The sequence below is a fragment of the Plectropomus leopardus genome, chromosome 18 (genome assembly GCF_008729295.1).
Source record: "Plectropomus leopardus isolate mb chromosome 18, YSFRI_Pleo_2.0, whole genome shotgun sequence".
In the NCBI taxonomy this organism is placed as follows: domain Eukaryota; kingdom Metazoa; phylum Chordata; class Actinopteri; order Perciformes; family Serranidae; genus Plectropomus; species Plectropomus leopardus.
This window is the reverse complement of record NC_056480.1, coordinates 4,981,928-5,007,064: the sequence shown is the minus strand read 5'-3', so window position 1 is coordinate 5,007,064 and position 25,137 is coordinate 4,981,928. Positions and strand designations below refer to the sequence as shown.

At 39.2% G+C, this 25,137-nt stretch overlaps 2 protein-coding genes across 2 annotated transcripts in view; both read left to right on the top strand.

Moving 5' to 3' along the window:
* The first annotated feature begins 531 nt into the window (after positions 1-531).
* On the top strand, positions 532-11,885 carry sall3b (spalt-like transcription factor 3b). Its single transcript, XM_042507178.1, has 4 exons — positions 532-901; positions 5,584-8,499; positions 8,590-8,933; positions 10,837-11,885. The coding sequence occupies exons 1-4, from the start codon at positions 820-822 to the stop codon at positions 11,227-11,229; spliced, it is 3,735 nt and encodes a 1,244-aa protein (XP_042363112.1). The 5' UTR covers positions 532-819; the 3' UTR covers positions 11,230-11,885.
* Positions 11,886-12,901: 1,016 nt separating this feature from the next.
* Positions 12,902-25,137, top strand: part of atp9b (ATPase phospholipid transporting 9B) — a 49,865-nt gene continuing 37,629 nt past the window's right edge. Inside the window, exons 1-4 of the mRNA XM_042506389.1 lie at positions 12,902-12,981; positions 18,759-18,932; positions 22,464-22,614; positions 23,651-23,764. Of these exons, the coding sequence (XP_042362323.1) occupies positions 12,902-12,981; positions 18,759-18,932; positions 22,464-22,614; positions 23,651-23,764 (519 nt within the window). The remainder of the gene's footprint in view (positions 12,982-18,758; positions 18,933-22,463; positions 22,615-23,650; positions 23,765-25,137) is intronic.

Below are 25,137 nucleotides of genomic sequence, written 5' to 3'. Positions count from 1 at the left end.
GACCGGAGGCGGAGGCAACAAGGAGAGCGCCGGTGCCACGGATAAGCCAGGGAGACTCACTTCCGACTGCCACCAGTTAAGATCGGACGTATCTGCGACCTGACCGACATTTTTACGCGCAAAGTTTGATTTTACGCGCGTCTTTATTCCGGTTTTCAACTTTTGCGCAAGAGTAACCTCATCTAACGCGTTGATTTTGGACTTAACGCAGATTTTTGGAGACTCAACATACGGCCTGTGGAAGGATAACTACTTCTGGTGTTACTCTAAGAGTGTGTGAGGCGACAGATTCAACCGGGACATCAATCCATCCATTTACAGCCTGAGAAATCAGCTCAAACTGGAGCGTCTTTTTTGACACAAACTCATCCAAGCGCTCAGAGAGGCAGCAAGTCAGGGAACAGCGAGATGCAGCATTTGGCGACAAAATTAAACCTAAAACTGCTCCAAAACGCATGAGCCACTCACAGGAGTCCAGGTCGGACTAAACCATGTCGGAGCAGCTCGGAGTTGTGCGTAAAAAGCAGCCCCACACAGGACAGGAAGTGAACTAATTATTATTAAACCCCATCCCTCATTTCCATATCCAGCGTGAGTTGTCTGGACGGCAGCCAATCATCCAGCGAAGGGCAGCAAGAGTCGTAAAAGCATTATCCTTCCTCCATCACAATTACACTGACATGCGCAATCTGCACGCGGGCATCAACAGCAGCCGCCGTTCGCTTATTTCACCGAACCCGCTCCCTCCGAAGGGTCCCATTCGCTGCTTGTAGATGAGTCGGCGAAAGGCAGCAGCGAGTCGCAGAGAGAGAGATCAACATGTCCCGCCGCAAGCAAGCCAAACCGCAGCACCTCAGGTCAGAGGAGGAGGCGACACGGAGCGGACTCCTCTGCGCTACTGGTAGGTGACCGGGACCATTTCAAACACTTTTACTGGCTTTACTTCAGCTGACGGGGAGAAACAACAACAACAACTATCATTGAAAAACAGCATATTTAAAGCTTTTTTATTGCAAAAGGCACGTTTGAAGTAAAGGAATATGGCAAAATTGATAAAGATTGAAGCTCTGAAAATACCCGAAAAGGTGGACAAACTCCATTTCGCAAATTAAACAAACGGATTTAGAACGGTTTGCTTCCTGTTTCTGCCTGACTCTCAATTATTTATTTTTATACTTGAACATTTTTTTTGCACTTTAGTTTCGAAGTCTAACAAATACAGCCTATTAAAAGTTTAAAAAAAAGGTTTAGGATTTAGTTAAGGAAGGGTAATTTGTATTTTGTTGATAATTCGTGTTCAATGTTTTGATTTAACAAATTAACATTCTGATTTATTGACTAAACACTGTTGACACATAAGTTCAAATGCAAACAGTACAAAACGCTAGAATATCTCATGAATTTAAGTGTTTTCATATTTCATTTCTTTTTTTGTTGTTGTAGGGGGATAGGTAGAAACAAGGCCTGTTATTTTAAACTTCAACAAAATACAGAATAAAGAAATGAAAAGAGGCAGGAGGCGATACATTGCTTGTTAAAGGGTTATTTCTGCAGATTATGTGTGAGAATATTGTGCATTTTGGCTGGAGGCCTTACTGTCAAAAAGGTAACCATTTGAATGAGAAACATTCACATCAACAACCAGGAGAAAAAAATTGAAATGAAAATGTGGCTTTAAAAATATTACTTTAATGATCATAATAGTGAATTTTCATACATGTATTTACTCTTCAGCTTAATTAACATTTTATATTATCTGTACACATTTTCCATTAATAGTATGAAAAACAAGGCGGATAATTGATTTCAGCATTTTTCAATCTTAATGTTTTGTCATGAGTGTGTAAAAATAATCATTGGAAATTATCATCCTTGTACACATGATTTGTAACTAGATCTTGTATCATATTGCCAGCCTATGTTATGGTACACCAGAACATAATTTCTAATATTTTAATATTCAATTCAACAATTAAATTTCCTCCTCATGGAGGATGTTATTTGAACCTTTTAATCAACACTAACAGATGAGCACTTACTCACATCAGGAGCATTATTTTAACGATAAATGTACCGTTTAAACTATTGGATGTGTGTTTATCTGAAAAATGACTAAATTTTAGATGGGATTTGTTCTGCGCTCTTTACATTTGGTGCAAAATCTGTGAGAAAATGGGGTTACCTGGCTTTCACTGACAGCACATGAAACAAAATTTATTTGAATTAATCTAATATAATATAATTAATTTCATGTATGTATGTTTATTTATATTAGTGTTAACTTTATCAATAATTTATGGCACAGTTCTTAAAATCAGAAGGCCTGCAACACACTAAGCCAATTCCACGCGTTAATCCAAATCATCATCTTGTCAGTTCTTGTTCCATGTTTGATTTATTTTTGATTATTTGTGGCTGTGAAAAGGTGTCGAGTGTGGGGAGAGGCCCTCCTAACTCGGGCCCTCCCACCGCCCTGCAGCCAGGCGGGGGGCTCCGCCACTCGGAGCTGGGCTTTGATTGAGCCTGCTGACTTAACCTTTGTCAGCCTCACCCTGCGAGGGCCAAGTGCTCCATGTCTGGATCATAATACAATTAGTACATCTGAACCGTTGACCTCTGCGGCCCGGAGGTCACACAGAGAGGCAAAGAGGCATCAACGCCGAGCCTGAGGGTCTGTTTGCTTTTCAGCTGCAGCTTCATGATTTTTCTTTTTTCTGCTCTCGTCGCCAAACAAACCACACAGCAAGAAACAGACATAAATCTGCCCCTGACGTTACGGATGGAGCGAGGGTGACATTTTGAAAGACGTTTCTATCAGTGTTATTATATTTGGAAATATATTCCCAGCTTTAAATCAGAGCTGGTCTTTTCTTTGTTTTTCCTGGAAGTAAATCTTACAAAGTGCAGACAAAATCCTGAGCTAAAACAGTCAAAGTGTTTTCGCTCCTGTGTTTGCTGAATCGCCTTGGTGATCTTCAGACCACCCACATGGTGAGCCAGCAACTCTGATTATTTACCTCTGACCAGTTTGACTTTCAAATAGATTTTACCCACTCAGCTGTGGTCCCACTCCTCTTCTCTACAATAAAACAAAAAGATTTAAATTATGTTTTAATTATCTCAGACGTGAGACAGTTGGAGCTAAAGCCTGTAATATATTAACAAACCTACTACTCATTAATACAGACATTTTACTGTGTGTTTGCAGGAGTATTTGTTGAGTGTACTGCAGTAATTGTAAATACACCACACGTCCCAGTCTGTGTTTAGCTCCAGCACACTGGGACTCTTTCAGGTGGTGATAATCAGAGTGTATTGACTGCACTTGGAGACACAAGCACACACATACACACAAAATACATGCACATATGGGAGCAAATACACACACACATTAAATTCAGCATAAACACATGCACGTTTAATTGTCCACTTTTACTGCGTTTAAGAACAAAGGTGCAGCACATATGTCGGCCACACACACACACACACACACACACACACACACACACACACACACACACACACACACACACACACACCCTATTTGCTTTGGACTTTCATGGCTCATTATCAGGTGGCAGAATTTTCTATTTTTTTAAATAAAATTTTAAAAAAATAAGTAAAGTATTTTTTTCACATTGAAAACAAAAATGTTTGCAAATATACTGAATGTAAAAACAAAAACAACCAGAACCTCATAATATCTCATCTCTCTACTTTTGGTCTTTTGAAAATTGTTTAACTGTTGTGGGGAAGCCAGAGTGTGTGTAACAATAATTTACTATTGATTTCCTCAAATCTTTCCATCTGGTATTGCTGTCTGTTTCTTAATGGGCCAAAGCCTGAACAGATGCAACAGTGATTCTAAATGTAAAATCTTAAAGATCATCGTCAAACAGAAAGACAACAGTTTTACTGAAATGTGTTGGATATGTGATATGTGCTGTATTCAGCAGTTTTAGTACAGATACAATCAAATGTAAGAATTAAATTAACAGTAATAGTGGATAAGGAATTAAAACAACAAATTCATATGTTATATCCTATTCACATCCAGATTTTCTGGGACTTTTATTGGTTTCCTCAACCTTAATTTTCCTGTAAATTTAGATCTTGATTACATGTAAAAGTGGAGAACTTTACACGTCAACAACAACATTATGCTGTCTATAAAAGCTGAAATAATACACACTATATTGAGGTGTGTCATTTAGATTAACACACTAGTTTTATTTAGTTCATTTGACAGTGACAGTGCACATTAAGGGGCATTTCTTAAAATATATCAGCCAAAAGGCTTGTTTTCTCTGACCAGATGTTACAATAAAAAAGTAAAAGTAAAAGAACAAAACGAAAGAAGGTAAAGATAAAAAACACAACTACTGAAATAGGAAGTAAGAAGCAACTCGTGGTAAAATATTGATAAAATTGATATGTCACCATAGAAAATATTGACAGATAACGATAATACTGCTGAAAATTACGACAACTACCGAATGCATGGTTTTGATACAGAATCCCAATTGTGTTCTTTTAGAACAAAAACGCAAAATATATCAGAGTCCGAACATGATCAGTAATACAATAAGTCTATTTGTAATGTGTGTTTGCCTGAAATTTCAAATGGCTGTGATTTTCTGCATAAAACACCTCATTTACAGAAAGTGTTTAACAGTTAAATTATCAGCTGACTTCAAACCGACTGAATAAACTTCAGGTTTTTTAATCAGGTTTGACAAATGCAAACACGTAGTTTTTTAACAAAATGTGGAAAGTGCACAGGTTTTTTTGCATAAAGATGAGACACGTAACTGAAATGTGTGAATGCACGAAAAAAAATCAATATACTGTATGGAATTTCATTATCTGTCTGAATGCACAATCGAGAGGTCGGATAGCTTCATTGAACTTTATTGATTTTTTCAGGAAGATTATTAACATTTGAAAAACAGGGGGTGTGAGTTTCTGTCAGCACTTTAAAGCCGTGTTACTATGGGGCCTGTTGAATTTTAGTATTGAAAGGTGTGTCACAAAATAAAAATTCTGCAACTGATGTTGCAACATTTAAAGAGTTGGGAAAACTTGTGCTTAACTATAATCTTATTTCACATATGAATAGAGAAAAAGTGGCTTTTATTTGAGGTTAAAACTTTGAACTCAGATTCCCTTTCAGTTTCCTCTAGAGTAGCTTCATGGTAATAAAAAAACACATTCTCCACACTGTATGACAATGTTACATATACAGTCTTTCTATATTGTTTGGATTTGGTGAATTGTTTAAATATAAAATGTTTTCGTTTACATTAAAGAATCTGTCTGCATATGTTCTGCATCATTTTATAAAAACATTGTAATTCAGATGTTTGTTATCTTTGGACACTTTGGGATCACTTTTGGAATTTCAAGTCCAGTGAGTTTGAACAATGCTTGTCCACACAACACGAGTTCGGAAAGATGGACTCACGTCTCTGTGTTTGGGGATTAATTACAACATGATGGGGGAAAATTCGCCCCTCTGGTGAAATATCAGGACGATAAATTATCAATTATGCATTCTTAATTTGTCTTTTTTTGGGCCTGTAGGCATTGTGGAGGGCATGCAGAGAGTGGAGACCAATGGAAGCAGTGAGGAAACACACATCTGTGACAAATGCTGCGCTGAGTTCTTCACTTGGACTGAACTGAGCGAACATCAGAAAGTCTGCACTGAGGATCCCTTGGTGCTGATAGTGAAGGACAGCGAGGGGATGCCACTTCCTGAGGAATCTCCTGTCGGACCTTCTCCTGTTCCTAGCGTTGCGTCCAGTGACTCATCTGCAGCAGAGTCCCCAGACGCTGGCTTTGAGCTTAATGACAATGACAGTCTGGATAATTTAGAGGAAAACATGGAGCATGAAGAAGTCATGGAGCTCGAACATCGCCCACAGGACACCCTAACCTCCAGCCCTCAGCCCCCACATTCAGCTGAGTCCACTTCCCCCCAGATGCCAGCTGCAGGCAGCTACGGTGTGCCGAGTACAAACGTGACGCTGGAGATCCTCCACAGCACCAGGGTGGCTGTGGCTCAGTTCTCCCAGGGGATCAGCAGCAGCAGTGCTGGAGGAAAGGGGGCTTCAGCAGCCATCCCGGTGATCTTGGAGCATCTGCTGGCTCTGCAGCAACAACAAGTCCACCAACTGCAGCTTATTGAGCAGATCTGCAGCCAGGTAGCCATCATGAACAGACAGCCAACACAGACAGCGCTAAACCCAGCCTCCAGACCTCTGTCCCTGGCACCTAACCCTTTCCCCTCTCACGGCATCATCCCTCCTCCCATCATGCCTCTGTCAGGAACCATGCCTTCAACAATCAACGGACAGGCTGCTGTTTCTTTGTCGTCTGTGCTTGAGAAGTCGAAAAGTCTCCCCTCAAAAACTGTATGTGGGCAGTCCACCTTTAGCGATGTAACATGTACCTCAGCCTCCTCTGAAAATTCAACCCCATCTCTCTCCAGCTCCACATTACTGCCGCCGTACACAGGCTCACACACCAGCAGCATTAGCTGCACTCAGACGCTGAGCTCCTCCAGCCCGCTCCCCCTGGCGCAAAGCAGCCTCCTCAGCTCGTCCTCCAGCCTGCCATTTCTACCTCAGAGCCCCCCCAGCAGCGTCATCTTCCCCAACCCCTTGGCGAGCATCGCCGCCACTGCTAATGCACTTGACCCTCTCGCTGCCCTCATGAAGCACAGGAAAGGGAAACTGCCTAACGTGCCCTTGTTCGAGACGAAGCCCAGCCCGGAGGAGCCCTTCTTCAAGCATAAATGCAGGTTCTGTGCCAAAGTGTTTGGCAGTGACAGCGCTCTGCAGATCCACCTGCGCTCCCATACAGGAGAGCGGCCCTTCAAATGCAACATCTGTGGCAATCGCTTCTCCACCAAAGGGAACTTAAAGGTGCACTTCCAGAGGCATAAAGAGAAGTATCCTCATGTTCAGATGAACCCCTACCCGGTGCCAGAATATCTAGACAACGTGCCAACAAGCTCTGGGATTCCCTACGGTATGTCCATCCCTCCAGAAAAACCCGTCTCCTCGTGGCTGGACAGCAAACCTGTTGTAGCGACTCTGCCAGCCACTCTGGGTCTTCCACTTTCCTCCGCTATTACCAGTATCGGAGGCTCAAATGACCCTGTAAGTGTAACAGCATCCGTTAAATCTCCCTTCCAGCCAGCTCCTGGTGAATGTGTATCTTTGTCACCTAGCCACAGAAGCAGTGAGGCTCATTTCTCTCCTGTTTCAGAGTCTCCGCAATCAAACCTTGAGACAGAAGCGTCCGATATATTGAAAACAGAGGGGGTGCACCTGCCCCCGAACTGCACCCTGAGACTGAGAGCCAACACGGTAACAGAAGCAACCACGACCCCATCAGTGGTCACCCCGCCTGAACCCGTCACCTCCCCTGCCTCCAACTCTCCACCTCTGTCGTTCAACTCGGACGAAACTAAATTCCCAACCTTCCCGGACTCTATGCAAACATCCGAAACCTCAAAGCTCCAGCAGCTGGTGGAGAACATCGACAAAAAGATAACAGACCCCAACCAGTGTGTCCTCTGTCACCGTGTCCTCAGCTGTCAGAGCGCGCTGAAGATGCACTACCGTATCCACACCGGGGAGAGGCCCTTTAAGTGCAAAGTGTGTGGCAGGGCTTTCACCACCAAAGGCAACCTGAAGACTCACATTGGCGTTCACAGAGAAAATCCCCCAGTTCAGGTGCAACACTCATGTCCCATTTGCCAGAAGAAGTTCACCAACGCCGTCGTCCTCCAGCAGCACATCCGCATGCACATGGTCGGGCAGATTCCCGACTCGACCCTGGTGGACGGGCTGCAGGAGGTGGACGGCGACGCCTCCTTCAACGACAGGAACTTTGACAGCCTCAGCAGCAATGACAATGACCTCATTGATGATATTTCAATGGAGGATGATAATGAGGAGGAAGAGGAGGAGGAGGAGGTGGAAAATATGGAGGAGGCTGTAAACCCTAAAGTGTTCATCTCTGAATGTAACTCTCCTCCTAAGTCCTCCATAGTTTCAAGTATAGCTGCGCTGGAGAACCAAATGAGGATGATTGACTCAACTGTGAGCCTAAACTCCTTTAGTATAAAATCCCTAACAAATGGTTTTAATGACAGCAGCCAGCTTAATGTTAAATGCTCTTTATCGGAGAAAAGGGTGGAGAATTGCAGCCTAAACAGCCCAAATGTGTCCGAATCCTCTGGTTCACCTCGCGTATCAGTGTCTCCCGTTCAAAGCAACTCAGAGGGCATGACGATCAAATCACCTGCAGCAAGGCCAGAATCCCAAGAGTCTTTGGCAGCGTCAGTGAAGAGAGAGCAATCTGAGTCTCCTACCTCTGCATCAGCAGCTGCAGCGGCCCAAGATCTGAGAGGGATACAAGCCAGCAAGCTCTGCGTGAAAGAGGAGACTCCTTACAGTATGTCGTTCCAGCTGACCAGAGAAAGAGGTACATCTACACTGTTATATCCTACTAAAGTTGTTTGAGTAATGTGTAGTTTTAAGGGAGTAAAACCTCACTTCTACACTTGTGTTTCAGCTGCAGGTCAAAGCATCCCCAGCCTGATCACCAGCACGTCATCAGGCCCGATAAAAACCGAGGTGAACGGTCACAGTCAACCCAACAACCCGTCTGAAGGGCAGCACCCACCGTTCAGCGTCCACATCTCCCCGGCTTATGCATCTGTCGGCAGCCCGGGGATGACCTCCCTGCTCGGCCCTGCTCCCCCTCGTCGGGCGCCGAAGCAGCACAACTGCAACGTCTGTGGGAAGAACTTCTCGTCAGCCAGCGCCCTGCAGATCCACGAGCGCACACACACTGGAGAGAAACCGTTTGTCTGCTCCATCTGCGGCAGAGCTTTCACCACAAAAGGCAATCTGAAGGTAAATAAGGAGATTTTCATCTGGTTTGGATTCAAACTGAAAGCTTTATTGACAACTTTGGTGGTGAAAATCTGCCTTTTGTGATTTATCAGACTGAGAGTCCTGCACAGCTACAGCTAGAATAAACAAATGAGTAATTCCACTATAAGATTAGTGGATCAGTGGTTTGGTGGTTTAGTTGTGTTGTTTAGTGTCTTTCAGTATTTTCATGTATTGCAGTATACATGGCAACAACACAACCTCCCTGCAATTGTAGACAAACACAACAATCACATATTCTTGCACAAATATACTCTGAGCCTTCACAGGGAAAAGTCCAGCAGTAAAGATAAAGTAAAGCCAATTTGTGAATGTACACTTGTTAAATGTCCTTAAATGTTCTTAAAACATGGAATATTCTGCTTTTATCAAAAAGGAAAAAAAAGTACAAATTCAACATTACAAAATATTTACTCTCATGAGAATACATGTAGGCCTAAACTTTAGAAAATGTGCACTGTTGACTCAATATGTGTACTTTCATTCAACAAACACAGTTGTTTCTTTATGAACGCTCTGAGTTGTAATTATTACGTCACTTCCTGAAAGCCAGTTGGAGACACGTAACCACGGTAACCCATGTTGACCTAGGATCTACTGGTTATTCTAAAATAATTTTAAAACCATATTACGCCTAGCAAAGTAACACACAAGTTTCATGACCAAAAGAGGTTTTGATACCAATATTATTGAGCTATCTATAGAATCTTTTATAATAATAGTAATTATAATGCTGTCAGTTAAATTCATCTTTAATATTGTTTATTTTACGTTTTGTCTCTTTTTTGGCAAATGAATTAAGCTCAAAATACAAGTGGAGGGATCTTGTAGCGAGAGTCTGTAACCATAACTGTATAAAAAGAGAAATGACATTTAATGTACAGTTAAAAGGCAACCAGATGTTGGAGGAGGGAGACAAAGCCAGAAAAATGATTTAAGAGGCAGTGGATTATTTGCACAATATTATCAGATGTGTATTACTGCCATGATATCAGTATTTCATTTTTAAACATCCCAGTTATCATCAATACAGATAACTGCTTTCGACCGGTCTAATAAGTACTTTCACAAGTAATCAATTAGTTGTTTCATTATGAAAACCTTCAAAAATTATCAGAATTTATTAAAGTGACATCTTCAAATTCTTCATTTTTGGAAGCATCAGGCCCAAAACCCAAAAATATTTCAGTTTACTGTAAAAGCAGAAAATGTTCACATTTAAGACGCTTGAACCAGCACATATTTGGGATTCATGCTTGGAAATTCACTCAAACGATCAATCGATTATCAAAATTGTTGCTCATAAGTTTTTGTTTTTTTTTCTTATCAACTAACTGATGAATTAACTAATCAGCATTGAAAACAGATGCCCATGAAATGTCTTTTCAAGCCAAAAAAATATATATGAAACTTTTTTACATTCTGTTTTCATTAATAACATCACTCTGTAAGATGTGGGGGGGGGTGCAGGGGACATGTCCTCCTCTGTATTAAGAAAGTGCATTTGTCCCCCTCAATATAAACATAAAAGTAGCAGAGGACTTTTATTTTGACAAAATCAAAGACATTTACACCATGAATCGATGCAGAAAAGACACAGATTACTGCATAAAAATTCACAAGAATGCAGGAAATTAAATATTTGATGCACACTTTTTTCTGGTGGAGGCTGCCTAAACCCTCCTGTTCATAATGTTTCCCCCCTCTAATGTTGATAAGAAACGTACCCCATTAAGGAATAAAGATTAAAAGTGAGAATAAAGCTTCAGCTCTCTGAATATTTACTTGGAGCCCCCATGCTTAAACGTGTGCCTTTGGAAATAGAAACATCCACCAAATCTAACATCTTTCATGTCATTCTCAGGTTCATATGGGAACTCACATGTGGAACAACGCTCCGGCTCGGAGAGGCCGGCGGCTGTCGGTAGAAAACCCCATGGCCCTGCTGGGAGGAGAGGCGGCGAAGTTTGGGGAGATGTTTCAGAAGGACCTGGCAGCTCGAGCGATGAATGTAGACCCTGGATTTTGGAACCGCTACGCAACAGCAATCGCCAACAGCCTGGCCACTAAAAACAACGAGATCTCAGTGATTCAGAACAGAGGCATCTCTCAGCTTCACCCTCTGACCGCAGGCATGGACCGAGTGAGCACCGCAGGAAGCCCAATAACCAGTCTAACCAAGGCAGGCATGGACCTGGGAAATAATAGGCATTTTTCTATGCTGATAGACGACAGCAAAGAAATTGGAATCAATTGAAAATAAAGATGAATGGAGACTTAATACTTATGCAATCTGTTATGGACATTAAAATATTTGTAAAACATCTTGTTTGTTCTTATGTATTATATATAGACTTAAAGAAAAGAACTTTTTATCAATTGACAGAGAATAGTAGGGTATTCACATTTTGCTATTTTACTTTGCCGTCATTTGTGAATGTTTTTTTTTTCTATACATTAAATAAGTTGTTTAACTTGTACCTGAACTTGTCCTACGGTGCTCAGACATGTGGTTGCTCTGAAGAAGGGAACGATATGTTCAAGTCAATAATGCAAAGAGTCCGTTATCTCCTCTGGACAGCTGCCCAGTGCTGCTAGCTGGTGCAAAGCACAAACCATGCCCACAATAAATACCCACAAATTACCAGTTGCGATGAGCTATTGTCAATGTTATGGTGAGAATTGTTATTCTTAAACAACAGTTGGACCGAATAAAAACTAGAACAAACAGTCTGTATGTTCAATTCACTACCTCACTCAGTTTAAACAATGAAAGCTCACTTCTCGTGATGCAATTTAGAAAACTATTTAATGTAAATCACATTAGAAAAAAGTTCAACATAGACTTTCATCTAGCTTCTCCATAACTACTTTTGCTAACTTTACCCCTCTTTTTGACTTCTTGCATTATGTCAGTAACCAAGCAATTTCTTTTTTTCCCACAAACAACCTCTGGATAACATCAAACACAAGGGATCAAGTATGTACAGATGTGGACTGATAAACAAAATGAATTTGTTGACATATTGTTTTTGTGTGTTGTTTATGTTTTTTTTTCTTGTTGTAGGCCTGCAGCAGAAACTTTTTCAAGCTGCAGCATAACACCAAAACACTGCATTCTAGATAATAAATAATAATAGATTAATTAATTAAAATTAATAATAATGCACAATAAGAATAATAATTTTATACAACTAGTTCAAAAATCAATTCATTTAAGTCAATTTTGTCGTTATAACTCCCCCCCCAAATGATCTCTTTCCAAACTTCATGATATAAACAGAGGCACATCCCGCTGTTTATTTCCACTTTGAGAGGATGAATACAGACAATTACTTTTCAACAACTACCTCGTCATTTCTTGGAAACCCCACCAGAAAGTTTTTTTCCAAATAATTTGAGATTTCCCCGAAAATGGAATAAATTGCAAAGTATTTCGGGAAACACACGCCAATTAAAAGGTCATTAAGCCGTTTTTATCTAGGATTTTATCTAGCACTTCAAGAGGGGGTGATTATTAGAACTTTATGTGGAAAACAGTACTAAGTCAAAGGCTTACTTATTAGATTTTGTCGGACTTTCAGGTCTTTATCCTCACCTGCTCTAAACTCGTTTTTAACCAATGCTGCATTCATGTACTCTCGGAAAAAAAGACGCTTTATTATTGTAATCAAACAGACACACTTCTTTCAATAAGACTTATTCGTTGTTCATGAGTCTTAGTGTCAGAAATCAGGTGCCCGAGCGCTACGTTGTGCTACAGCGACAGAATTTCAAATACGCTAAAATTAAATTTGAAACTCGCACCACGGTGCTTTAAAAAAAAAAAATACTATTAAAGTTACGATATTTTGGCCCGGTAAGTGAACGCGGCATAAACCCCAAACGTTTTTTTTACGTGACGTCAGGATGTGTACTGCCCAGCCAAGATGGCTGACAGCATCCCGTTAAATCCGGTGCGGAAGAACTCGAAGAGAATCCCGTATTACAACTCTGCCAGACTTTCAAGGTATGGAGGGGCTGTTTGACCCGTTTTTTCTTACAGTCGCGCACTAAAGAAACAGCCATTTGTCTTAAATATTGACATTTGGCTGCCCCGCGTGCTCCCGGGGTCCGTGTTTGGGTTCGGGTCGTGGCTGTTAGCTTGTGTTGCTAGCACCGCTGCTGACAGCTCCTTCGCATTTTCTCCTTCTGACAGCTGCTTGTTTGCTCACGACATCATCCATAAAGCTTATATATATATATATATATATATTTAATGTGTATTTTCTAGTCCAAAAAGACATATTCTACAACCTTTAACGTACGTTAGAAAGTGTCAGATATCTGTTGACCACTGCGATCCCCAGTCCTCCCATGGCATTTAATTTAAAGTCACATGATAGCGTCTCTGCGTTAACCAAGTTCGTCACATGTTATAAAAGTGTTGTTGCAAACTGTAGTCGTTATTCACAAGCTTGTTCGTTTTTCAGACTGGACGAAGATGAGCTAATAAAGTCCTCAGGGTCAGGAATGGACAGGGAGTGACATAGTCGCATGACCAGGTACTTTTAGAGCAGGTAGTAGGTTGTTTCTGTTTATGTAGTATAAGTGAATATGTTTTATTGGTAGCCCAACACTACTGTATATTCATGTCATTAATTGGCTTTGCAAATAAACCATTCATCTTTAGTTGTGATGATCTACCTCACATTTCAATTTAGATCATAAGAGCAACATTTGTGCCTTTTTCCTGTTTTCCTTACTTCTGCTTACAATAATAAAACTAAACTCAGAATCAGAAATACTTATTGATCCCCGGTGGGTTACTAAGATTACTGAAAGTCGACCGATATTGGTTTTTCATGGCTGATACAGATACTGATAATAAGTACTTGATGAGGCTGATAACTAATATGTGGAACTAATATAAATTAATAAAAATGAACATTTCCTGCCAATATTTAGAATTTGGAATATAACAAACTCCAACACTAAAGTTTGTTTAAATGCCTTTAGCAAATCTTCAATCAAAACTGTTACTTTCAACAACACATACAGCAAGTTCCCAGCATTTTTTTTGTATAGTAAAGTAAAACAAAAGATCATCCCATGCTGACATTTTCTTTGCACTTTTTTTAAATTAATTAACTTTATCAGTTCAACTAAAACACAGGAAATGTGTGCTCTAGAAAAGGATAAGCACGAAAAAAAAATCCTAGGTTCACTGATCAGCAAATATGACTTGATTATAAAGGCCAGAGAGCAGTAATAGAAAAGAAAGAAAGAGGAAGCAGAGCCAGGGTGGCAGGTCTGAAGGATGGTGATTATTAAAAAGAAAATGCCGATACAGATCATTGGCAAAATGCCAAATATGGGCCCGATAATCGACCAGGCTGATAATCCATCAATCCCTATTTGTATCCGTCACTCTGATGCCAGCATAGAGAATTATCGCAAGTAGAAATAAGCACTAGCAAAAGTATATAAAAATATAAAACAAAAAACAGTAAGAGTAAACAATTAGCGCAGTCTGTAAATATTAAAATATTTAAAATTAAGTTTGTATAGTATGCTGTGTATGTAAGCGTGTAAGAATGTAAGAAATACAGTCATAGACAATTACCTCTAATATGTGAATATTCAAATTAATACGGATAATATGCTGAATGTGTAAAATATTAAATTGTCCCTGGTGCTACAGTGCAGTGTATAAAACTAGTGTGTAAGTTAAAAAGATATGTGTGCAAAGCTACAACAATGAAAAACAAGATATACATAAGCAAGAATAACAATAAGAATATGTACAATGTATACAATGTGTAAAAAAAAAAAAAAAAAAAAAAAAAAATGTAAAATGTGTGGACTGTTTATTGTGGGGAACTTGGCACAGTCTTCACAGTAGAGGTCCGACTTCTTGGTCAGGTCCTGAAGCGGGTAAAGCCACACTAATGAAGCTTTTCCACCACTGACACAGGAAGCAGTAGTTGGCAATGATGCCTGTGCTGCATCAGAGAGCCAGCAAACCTTTTTACAAACCAGCCCACGTTTACACTAGATTTAGAGTCGAATTATTATGTAATCTGATGTGGGAGTTCTATAGCAAGAAACACTATGGCTATTATTAACGTATCTTGTTGGCAAGTCCCAGCAGTGTGTAAACAAAACACAAAACAGTGATGGAAAGTTGGTGGTTGCCTAAGTCAAAGCTTCAAGAGTTGATTTGCAGGTTTTGAACGAAATCCAAAAGGTTTCATGCACTACCTAGCACTGCTTTTTAAGTATTCAATTTGTGTAATCCCTTTTGTATACAGTGCTTGTCCCTGTAAAGAAATTCCACTTGTTGTGCAAACTGGCATCTCATCAGGTGCATGCATTTGATAAAGATCTTTTGCTCTAAACTTCAGCTATTTTCCTCTTTTTTTTCTGTTGCTCACCGTCTTTCTGATGGCCTATGAACAATTTAAGGTGGTTCAGATTGAGACAACTTAATTAATTCTGTCAGGAGCAATTTGTTTCAACAGCTTGCCTTGCACACATACTATAAAATACAGTAACATGTAGATGCATTAATAGATTAGTAATAAATAAAATTTGAAATTGAAATATGCCAAGTAGTTCAGTGGAATAAAGGAATCTATAAATAGGAAAAAAACTTTAAGTTTGAGCATCAATTAAAGAAATAAAATCAATTAAAAAAACATTTACAGAGAATTTAAAAGATGAATCGCAGAGGAAATAAAAGATTTTTAATGGTAGTTTGTTACAGACAAGTAACAACATAAATCCACTCTTGACATCTTGTACTTCGTGGTTGGGATTGAATGGGGCATATTTCTGAAGGTTCATTATTTTGGTGGTGGACACACTTGCAGTAAATTAAATATTAGTTATGGAGTCATATCTGCATCTTTTTTGTAGAAAAAATGTTCCTTAGGAGCTCCACAGTAATAAAGATTGAGGTCTGTCACATGGTTTGAACGCTGCTGCTCTACTCTATAAAATTGGACCAGCAAACATTTTGTCCACAAGACCTACATAACCACCTTATATCCATGTTTTCACTGTTAAGATCTTCTTTGTCTAGTTTAGCAGATTTTGTTACAGTAAGTTGCTTAGCAGTGTGTGCATATTCTTTGTGCACGTATGTACTCTGCTGTATGACTTTATGAAAGTATGTTGCGTGTTATCATGTGCCGGCTATTAAATCACTTGATTCTCCCATTTTTAGCAAACTCCCCTCCCTCAGAAGGAATTCATACCGTCAGAACTGCATGACTTTTGGCGTTTTCCTTTTATTCTTGGCTGTAGAAGTTGCTCCACCAGAATATTTTCTGTGTTTTTGATGTCTTATTTTCGGAAGTCTGGAAATTACATTTAATGTGCTAAGTGACTGAAACAGAGCACAGAGTCAGTGTCCTTTCTGCAGCAGCCGCAGATTCTGGCCTCCGCCCTTTGCCGGACGTCATCCCTCTCTCTTTCCCTTTCACACTGTATCTGTCCTGTCAAATAAAGGTAAAAAGCCCCCCAAAAATATCTTTGAAAAAAAATCCCATTTAAGCTTCTTAGTGCTGTCATGATTTGCAGTCAGCTTTCAAGTGTTGGATGTTAAAGCTCCTTGCCACAAATAAATAACCCGTGAGAAAAACATTATTCACATAAAACACATAAAATGTACAGTGTACAGTATGTACACTGCTGTTGCTCAGGTAGTTATACTTCATTTGTTGTGTTCTGCATCAGCTCTCGCACAAATCTTTGTGCATTTTAAACCAGGGTGTTATTTATATCATCAGTCTTTTGCTTTTTCTCAGATTTACAGCCTGTTTGCAGAAAACACAAACACTTTAATCAGCAAATACCCAGCAAGTCTCAACACCTGCTGTTACCACCTTCTCAGACTGTCACACCAAGAGAAGTGATAGGATTCGAAAAAAATGTTCCCCAGTAGCCTGTGTTTTTATTTTGTGTGCTGGAGTGGTGCTTTGATTCAACAAGTGTTTGCTCATAATGAAAGGGGTCAGGCATCGCAGACGGACACTGGATTTGGCAAACTTGGTAGCGTATACTAAAACGTGGCACGAGTATTTGATTCTGACTGTTTTCTAATGGCTATTGAAACAAATCAGATGTGAAGGAAGATATTTTGGTGGTTAAAATGCCTCATTGTGCTGGATCAGTGTGATCAACTTTGACAGTACTGAATTAGGCAGCTTCCTTTACATCCTATTAACACCAGATTTAGGTTTACTCCATAATTAAATGACAGTAAATGTATCATAACGTGGTGTGTTCTAATCTGTTTCAACCAAAGTAAAGTATCTTGACATTCAGGAAATGGTTTTGTATTGACTGATAGCACACTGAAAGAGTGACAACAGCGGCTTTAACTTATTTAATTACTGTAGAAAACACACTATATATTTTTAATTGATTCCTTTCCTTAAACTCGTTATTATGGGAATCTAGACAGTGGAATCTCAGATGCAGATTGAGAAACAAAAAAATCGCCTAGAAAACTGTCCAGAAATGCCAAATATTTCCCACATCTGTTGGTAAACCAAATAATACTTTTATTATAATATAATATTTTCATTGTCTTCATTGTGTTCCACTCTAAAAGGGTGTTCTTTGCAACATTTGACATATATATTATTTAACTTTTTTGAGTGGAATTAATAACAAGTTGTAAAATGTCTTAAATCTACTTTGCCTTAAGCTGCAGAAACTGTGAGTATATTGCTTTAGTGTATTGTTTACACCTAGAGAAAATGAATTTAACATTAAAAATAACATCATCATTCAGCTATGTGTTGAGTGTGTGTTCGGTCTGTGGTTGTGCATGCAGAAATAATACAGGTGTGAATATGGTTGTGGGTGTTTTTCAAGCAGGTAAAAAATAGAACAGGCTCATCTGTGTGCCAGCAGAACGGGAAAAGGCCTTTACTTTATGGAAACAAAGAGAGATGCTCTTCTTAGTGTAAACCTGATATCCCATTCACTACCCGATACCGCAGCAGGCTTATCTGTCACATTTAACTGTGTCAATAGATATACTTACTTTTATTTATTTGAATATCTATGTATGACAAAAGATTTCCATTCAAGATTTTATGCTCAGTTTTAGTTGCATCTTTGCTCTTCATTTTAAGTTTGTTGTTGTTTGTTGTCTGCCACCGCTGTGTATGTGATTTGCATTTTTTCTACAAGTACTTTTGTAGTTTGGCAGTGTAGTGTATATATCTCTTTTGTGTGTCGTTAGTGTGCAGTTTCCTTTAGTTTACGGTGACTAAGCCGGTGGTGTGAGTCTGTGCAGGTTTTCCTGTTAGACAGATTCTTTAGAGAGGCCTCATGAATAAGACATTATGTGCTTCTCAAAAGTGTTTCCAGTGTTTCTTTATAATGTGAATAGGAGACGTACTCTACAGTAGTTTGTGATGGAGGTGCAGAGCCAACTGCGCTGACTAGCTTTAATTTGGGCTTTTCTTCAGTCTTTTGCTAGATTTTGCACATTTCTTGCTGTATGGAGCATTCTGTCATTCCTGAATCTTGATATGTGACTACAAAATGTCCAGAGTTTTTATAGTTTTGTGGTATAGATTATGTATGTTCAGCATCAATGAGGCTTATTGCATTGAGTAGAGTCCAGTAGAATAGATTCTCATTTGTTAATAGCATTTGAAATGGAAAGTCATCATGATGGAATATAAATAGATATCTTTTTAGATGCATTCTGTGTTCTCGTTCAAAATAATGGGTCCTTGTTCTGTTTCCTTAATATTTGACTGTCCCCTGTCCTTGTCACAGATACTCTTTAGAAGATGAGCCCTCTAACTTGGATGAGATGCCTCTCATGATGTCGGAAGAAGGCTTTGAGAACGATGAGAGCGACTACCAGACGCTGCCTCGGGCCAGAGTCAACCAGAGGCAGAGAGGCCTCGGCTGGTTCCTCCTGGGAGGGTGGAAAGTCCTCTGTGGCAGGTATTTCTACACCATTGCATGATTGTGGTTTATATGGTTTTATTTTGACATAATGACTTAATGACTGAGGTCATCTGTGTGTGATGACTCAGGAATGATGCAGGGATTACACTCATGTAGTTCGACCTATTTCCCTCGCTTCAATTCAGCCTTTCTGATCGGGAGAAAAGTTGCTAGAACAATTTCTGAACAAAAACTTTAATATTTTCAAGATAGTTTCTGTTTCTATGTTTTGCTTCAGCCGCATGTTTTCCTCTTTACCACATTTTACTTGGGTGTCCTCTAGTGTTTTAAATATAAACTTTAATATAATATTCTAACTTTTATTACTAAGGCTGTTGGAAAGAATTTCAGAAGGCAAAAATATAAAGTGAAAAAAGTAATTGTTGCTGGAACTACTTAAGTGTGTATGAAGTGTTAAGTGTTTTAAAAAAAAGATACATGTTTTTGTACAGTGTCCTAACAGAGTGAGTTTCTGGCCCTTGTGTTGCATTGGACAATCTCTGTGCACACAATGAATCCCTTAAATAGGACAGCAAACTTTTTTGATCATGTGTGTGTCTCCCTTTTTCATCATTTTGTTTGCCCCCTCTTATTTCAGACGTTTTTACGGGTCTGTCACTGTCACTGCCCCGGCATGCTGCTGTTCTGTCTGTGCCCAGAGTACGCTCTGCGACCCGACATGGTGTTGCGTTGCATAACAAAACGCTTTAAATATTCTAACAGCGCTCCTGATGAATGTTCCAGCTCCAAAAATATAAAATCAGTTTGTGGTGGCCGCCACAATGAATTTGTGGAAAACCGTGGTGTAAAAAAAGTGCCATAGGTTTAAGCTGATGAAGGTGACTAGCAAAAAGCAACTGTTTTTTTTGAATGAACCTTGACAATTATTATTGAGCCAAATTTTGATGCCATGTTTCATGTATGTTAGAGGAGTCCATGTTATTAATAATAATATTAATCTTGATAAAAATTTGTGATTTCACACTTGTAGTAATTAATCAAGTTTGCAATAATAATTGACTAAATTTGAGCTTAAAATTGTTTGATGTAATTTGACTGTCAAAAATGATAATTATAGATGAAGATTGACAGCTCCAATTATTTCACTGCTTGCGTAATATTTATACTTAACAACCTTTAACATGTCTAAACAGAAGGAGGCCACAGGCTATCAGCCCAGGTTTTATTGTAAAATTGATGTTAATCATTTTCCAAGAATGGTTGTAAGGTCAGGTATCTTTTGAAAAAAGTACAGATGTGTACTGCTTTTTAACCTAAATAAATTCCTCTGCTGCACTGTAAAATCACGTCCTTTTCTGTGCATAGATTACAGTTATTGTACCTCCATTTGGACCTTTAACCACCCTGAAAGGTGCCCGTGTTTTGTCATTCTGTAAATGTATGTGTAGTGTATAATGTCAGTAAGTATGCTTGTGATGATCAGTTTGGATTTCAAACGCACCGGTAGTTGTGCATGAAGTGCAAAGAGAGGATAAGGGCATGTTTTTGGTCGAGTTCCTCGATACGCACCATCAGTCCAAAAAGATTTTCAGGTCAAACAGAACGGCACGGTTTATCCAGCTAATGATTAATTTGACAGGTTTTGCCCTCTAAAGATGCTCCTTTGGAGAGGAGTGTTTGTTTATGCCAGAACAATAAAATGTAACATTTACAAACAAATGTTTGTGCAGCACTTCAGTGCCCAAAAAGTAACATTTACTGATGGAGGAATTTCATAGAATATTCTGTTTTCGGTGCGGTTGTGTTGTTAGTGGTGCGTCTCCGGTTGAAGCTGCATATTGATCCCCCCTCCCCATCCCCCCCACTAATGAACAAATCGGATTTTTCACAGCTGACCAGTTTGATGCTTTCCAGTAATTTTATGTGTGCTTAGTGTGGGATTATAAAACACAAATAATTCACACTGAATAAGCCCTGACTGTTCAAATGGCATATTATTTGAATAGCATTCATTTGCTCAAATAATCGCTCTTATGAAACTGGACTCGGAGTGCACAGAGACAGAGAACATCGAGGCCAATACAAACAAGACTTTTTACCAAAGTTGATTTATTTAGTTTAATGTTTTGCCAACTTGCTTAAAAAGTGGAAAAGCCAAGTCGATCAGCATGACGGTATACACTGACACTCACCCCTCGTTCCCCCCTAGGTGCCAGTTTAGGTCATGCTCACATCGAGCTGCTCTCATTATAATTTACCTCCACGCTACACCTCTGTTTGCATTTGATATCAGATATGCTAGATAAGCCCCAATGTAGTCATTAGCAGGTTGATAGAAAGTCAAATACTTTTCAAAAAGTAAACGTCAATCTACCATCCATCTCCTCTCTCTAATCTCTTCTTAGAACTTTGATAATATCACAATAATAACATCGGTACATAGGAAATAGCAGTTTTTGCACGTTAGAAAGAGTCAACATGAGGAAGAATGAACAAGGACAAATGTGTAGCATGTTCTGCCATACAGTATGCTTGGCCTTTTATGAGGGTTTACAGCACATTCAGCTCTAAAAGTGCCTCACTAACACAGCATCAGCGAGGATTCTTCCTCCTTTTCACATCATTTAAAGCACTGTAAGAAAAGAACTTCTTTGTGAAATGGTGTCAAAAGAAGCCTTGAAGATCTAATTAACGGTGGCACCTGAAAAAACACTAATGAAAAAATCTAGGTTATGATTATGAAAATATAATTAGCTGCCATATCATTCTTTTTGTTATGTTCAGTTGACTCTGGCTGATGTGCTAGATAATCACCTGCTCTCTGGGTTTTCTCCTCATTTTAAATGTCTTTCTTTTAACTATCCAGAAGCCAGAAGCATATTCTGAGCTGTCCTCCCAGTAAGATGACTCAGTTTACTGATGAAAAGTCTGTCGAAGGAGTAAAACAGCTTTGTAATCTGTGCACACAAAATCTAGGTTAAATGCAGTTTTGAGCCATTTCCCCCTTAGTATTAAAAAAATCTGGGTATTTTTTGGGGGGGTGTCACTTATTTTATTGCTTTAGGTCCATGCCAATAATTTCCCTATCGTCTTGACTATCTCCGCCAATGTATAATACTCCACATACATTCAAATGTGTCATTATTGCTTTGCAACAACTCCTCTGTTTGATCTGTTTTCTGCTGCCTTCATCGCCTTATACTCATGGGTTACTTTCAGTAACACTTCCACCTCGTTGTCAGTCCAAGCAAAGACATCTCTGGTCTTACTTTAAGTATTTTCTGTAACTAAACAACCAACTGTAGGGTAGACAATCTGCTCCTTATTTACACCAGTATGCATATGCCCAGTATGTGTGAATGGCCATGGGATATGTATTTGGTAGGCGTATTAGTACAGACGCAGATGGATTCTGAAATGCAAAAACATTGCTGAAACACTTGTATGTATGAAGATTGTTTTTATTTTAAAACCCAGTTTTAAAATGAAAATCTGTTAGTGTGAATGTGGCCTAAATAGCCTGTAGTTGGTGTTTACACTGGATCATATCAGTGTCTTCCCCCTCAGCTGCTGTGACTGCCTGGCCCATATATGTCGGAGGAAGAAGGAGCTGAAAGCCAGGACAGTTTGGCTCGGCTGCCCAGAGAAATGTGAAGAGAAATACCCCAAAAATGCCATCAAAAACCAGAAGTACAACATCTTCACCTTTGTGCCTGGGGTGAGTTGGACAGCAGAGTCCTGCAGCTTGTGTGAACTTTCTCTCCTTATGTAACACGATTCACATTTCATATTCTGATCTTTGCTCCAAACACACAAGTTATGGCTTCTTTTGAGTCAATGTTCCCGCTGTAATTTACTTTTATAGTCCCTGCAGTGGTTGTCCCTCCTTTCAGTTTAAAGATGCAGATCTTTTCCCAGATTAACAGTATGTAAAGCACAGCACCATGCTCAGGGTCTAATTGTTAAATGTTCTGTCATTAGGTTAAGGGTTTACACTGTTGGGGACATTAGAGATCCATCAGACTTACTTATTAAAAACCAAATGGTTCCATGATTAAGAGGGCCGTCTTGGCCCGGGCCATAAAATGTCAACTGTCTGTTGGAGACGCAGATATTCTCATCGATGGCGAACAAAACGGCTCTGTTTTTCTCCCTCCACGTTGAATTATTAAATACACACAAATTGAGTTTAGCAGTGTGCATTTTTCCCTAAAGGTCAGGGGGTTCATTAACTGTCGAGCACCGTCCATTGATCCCATTGTCTCTGATAATCTGTGACGAGACGCAAGACTCTCATTATTGCAAACATTATTCAAAATTTGACCTTAGATGAATGGAATACTAAGGGATCCCTGTTGATGGATAGCCCATTAGCAAAGAGCCCTCGGTAAGTCACAGGTGGCAGTTTGGGTTGTGTGATTTAAGAAAGTTGGCCTGTTTTCCCTCTTCATTCATTATTGCTGTTATCAGTCCTGTTTGTCTTGTGATTGTTTTAACCGACATGAAATCCGTACCCTGAGTGCCATTTGAAACAGAAGTTCTCAAAGTGTCAGAGTTTCCATTCGGTTAATGTAAAGTTAACAGCATTAACATGTATCTTATTCCACCTTGGAACATGTACAGTAACCCATCCCGCCTGCCTTGTTGTTGCCGCATCCTCTTTGTCTTTTTTTGGCAGCTGTCGTCGTCTTTGACTCACCTTGATGACATGTTCACTCACCTCGCTGAATCCCTGTCTTCTACTACCCTCTCAGGTTCTCTACCAGCAGTTCAAGTTCTTCCTCAATCTCTACTTTCTTGTGGTGGCCTGTTCCCAGTTTGTGCCGTCGCTGAAAATCGGATATTTGTACACATACTGGGCACCTCTGGTAAATGCTTTTCACTTTTTACACCCTAATTGATTTCTTTTTATTCATACTTTTTATACAAGTGTAGAAAATATATATGGGAAATTGTAGATTGAACAAATAATATGTTACAACAGAGCAGATCTATGATGTAGAAACACTGTGTGCAATCTTGTCCCAATTATCCTTAACCCCCACAAGCCTCCAACTCAGTATTCCATATGTTAAAAGGGTACTTTTTCCTTGAAGTAATACAGGAAGGTACCATAAGGCATACCATTATACCTTAAATTTAGTAGTCAATGCCAAAACTAGTGAAATTCCTTGAGTCTCAATTCCCAGTTCGATACCACTTTAAAAAACAAAAACAAAACAAGAAATTCCATGTACTTAAATATACAATGTCCCATTAAAAACATTTAAACAAAATCCAATTTAATGTTTATTATTAACCCCTATTGATCCCCCTCAAATGCTGAGTACTAGTCTATGTGGGTTCATGAAATTTTGAACGTGAGGAAACGTATATTAGTACACAGCCTACAGTATATTTACATTGTTCAGCTCTTGTAAGATGTGACAGTTGGTCTTTGTGGGAGGCTGTTTGTCTTGCCTCTCCTGCGCTGTCATTGGATTAAAAAAGAAATGATGAGCACAGCATTTTACCCAAAAGTGAACATTTTTTGACTCTGTGACCAGAAATAAAACACCAAACATGAATTGATCAGCCTAGAAAAGACACTCAGTGCCTTGTTACACTGTAGCATAGAGAAAATATGTGGCCCTCGCATTGGAAAGAATTAAGACTACGCTGGCCTGGGGAAAACATACTTGTCTTCCATGTGCTGTCATAGATTGAGCTGCAACAATTAATCGGTTTATCTACTAGTCATCAACTATTTGAATAAATGCCATCTAATTTGATAATGGATTAATCAGTCAGAGTAATAAAAAAAAATCAAATTCTCTGATTCTAGCTTCTTAAGTAAATATTTTCTGGTTGCTTTGCTCCTTTATGACAGTATATTTAATATGTTTGGGCTGTAGACAAAACAAGACATTTGTGGACATCATCTTGGGCTTTGGAAAACACCTACAACATTTTTTTTTAATATTATCTGACATTTTATACATGAAAGAACTAATTGATTAATATAGAAAATAATCAGCAGATTAATTGACAGTGAAAATAATTATTAGTTGCAGGCCTAAAGACAATAGATCACCAATATTTTAACACACATAGATAATCTTTTATTCCATGCAGATGGTTAAAATTAAATGTACAATGTCTGGCTTTGTGTTGTACTAATAATCAAGCTATTTACAGCTGTTTTAAGAGATAGAGGTGAAGGAAAATAGTTGGTGTTTTGGTGACCTCATTTGAGAATAAA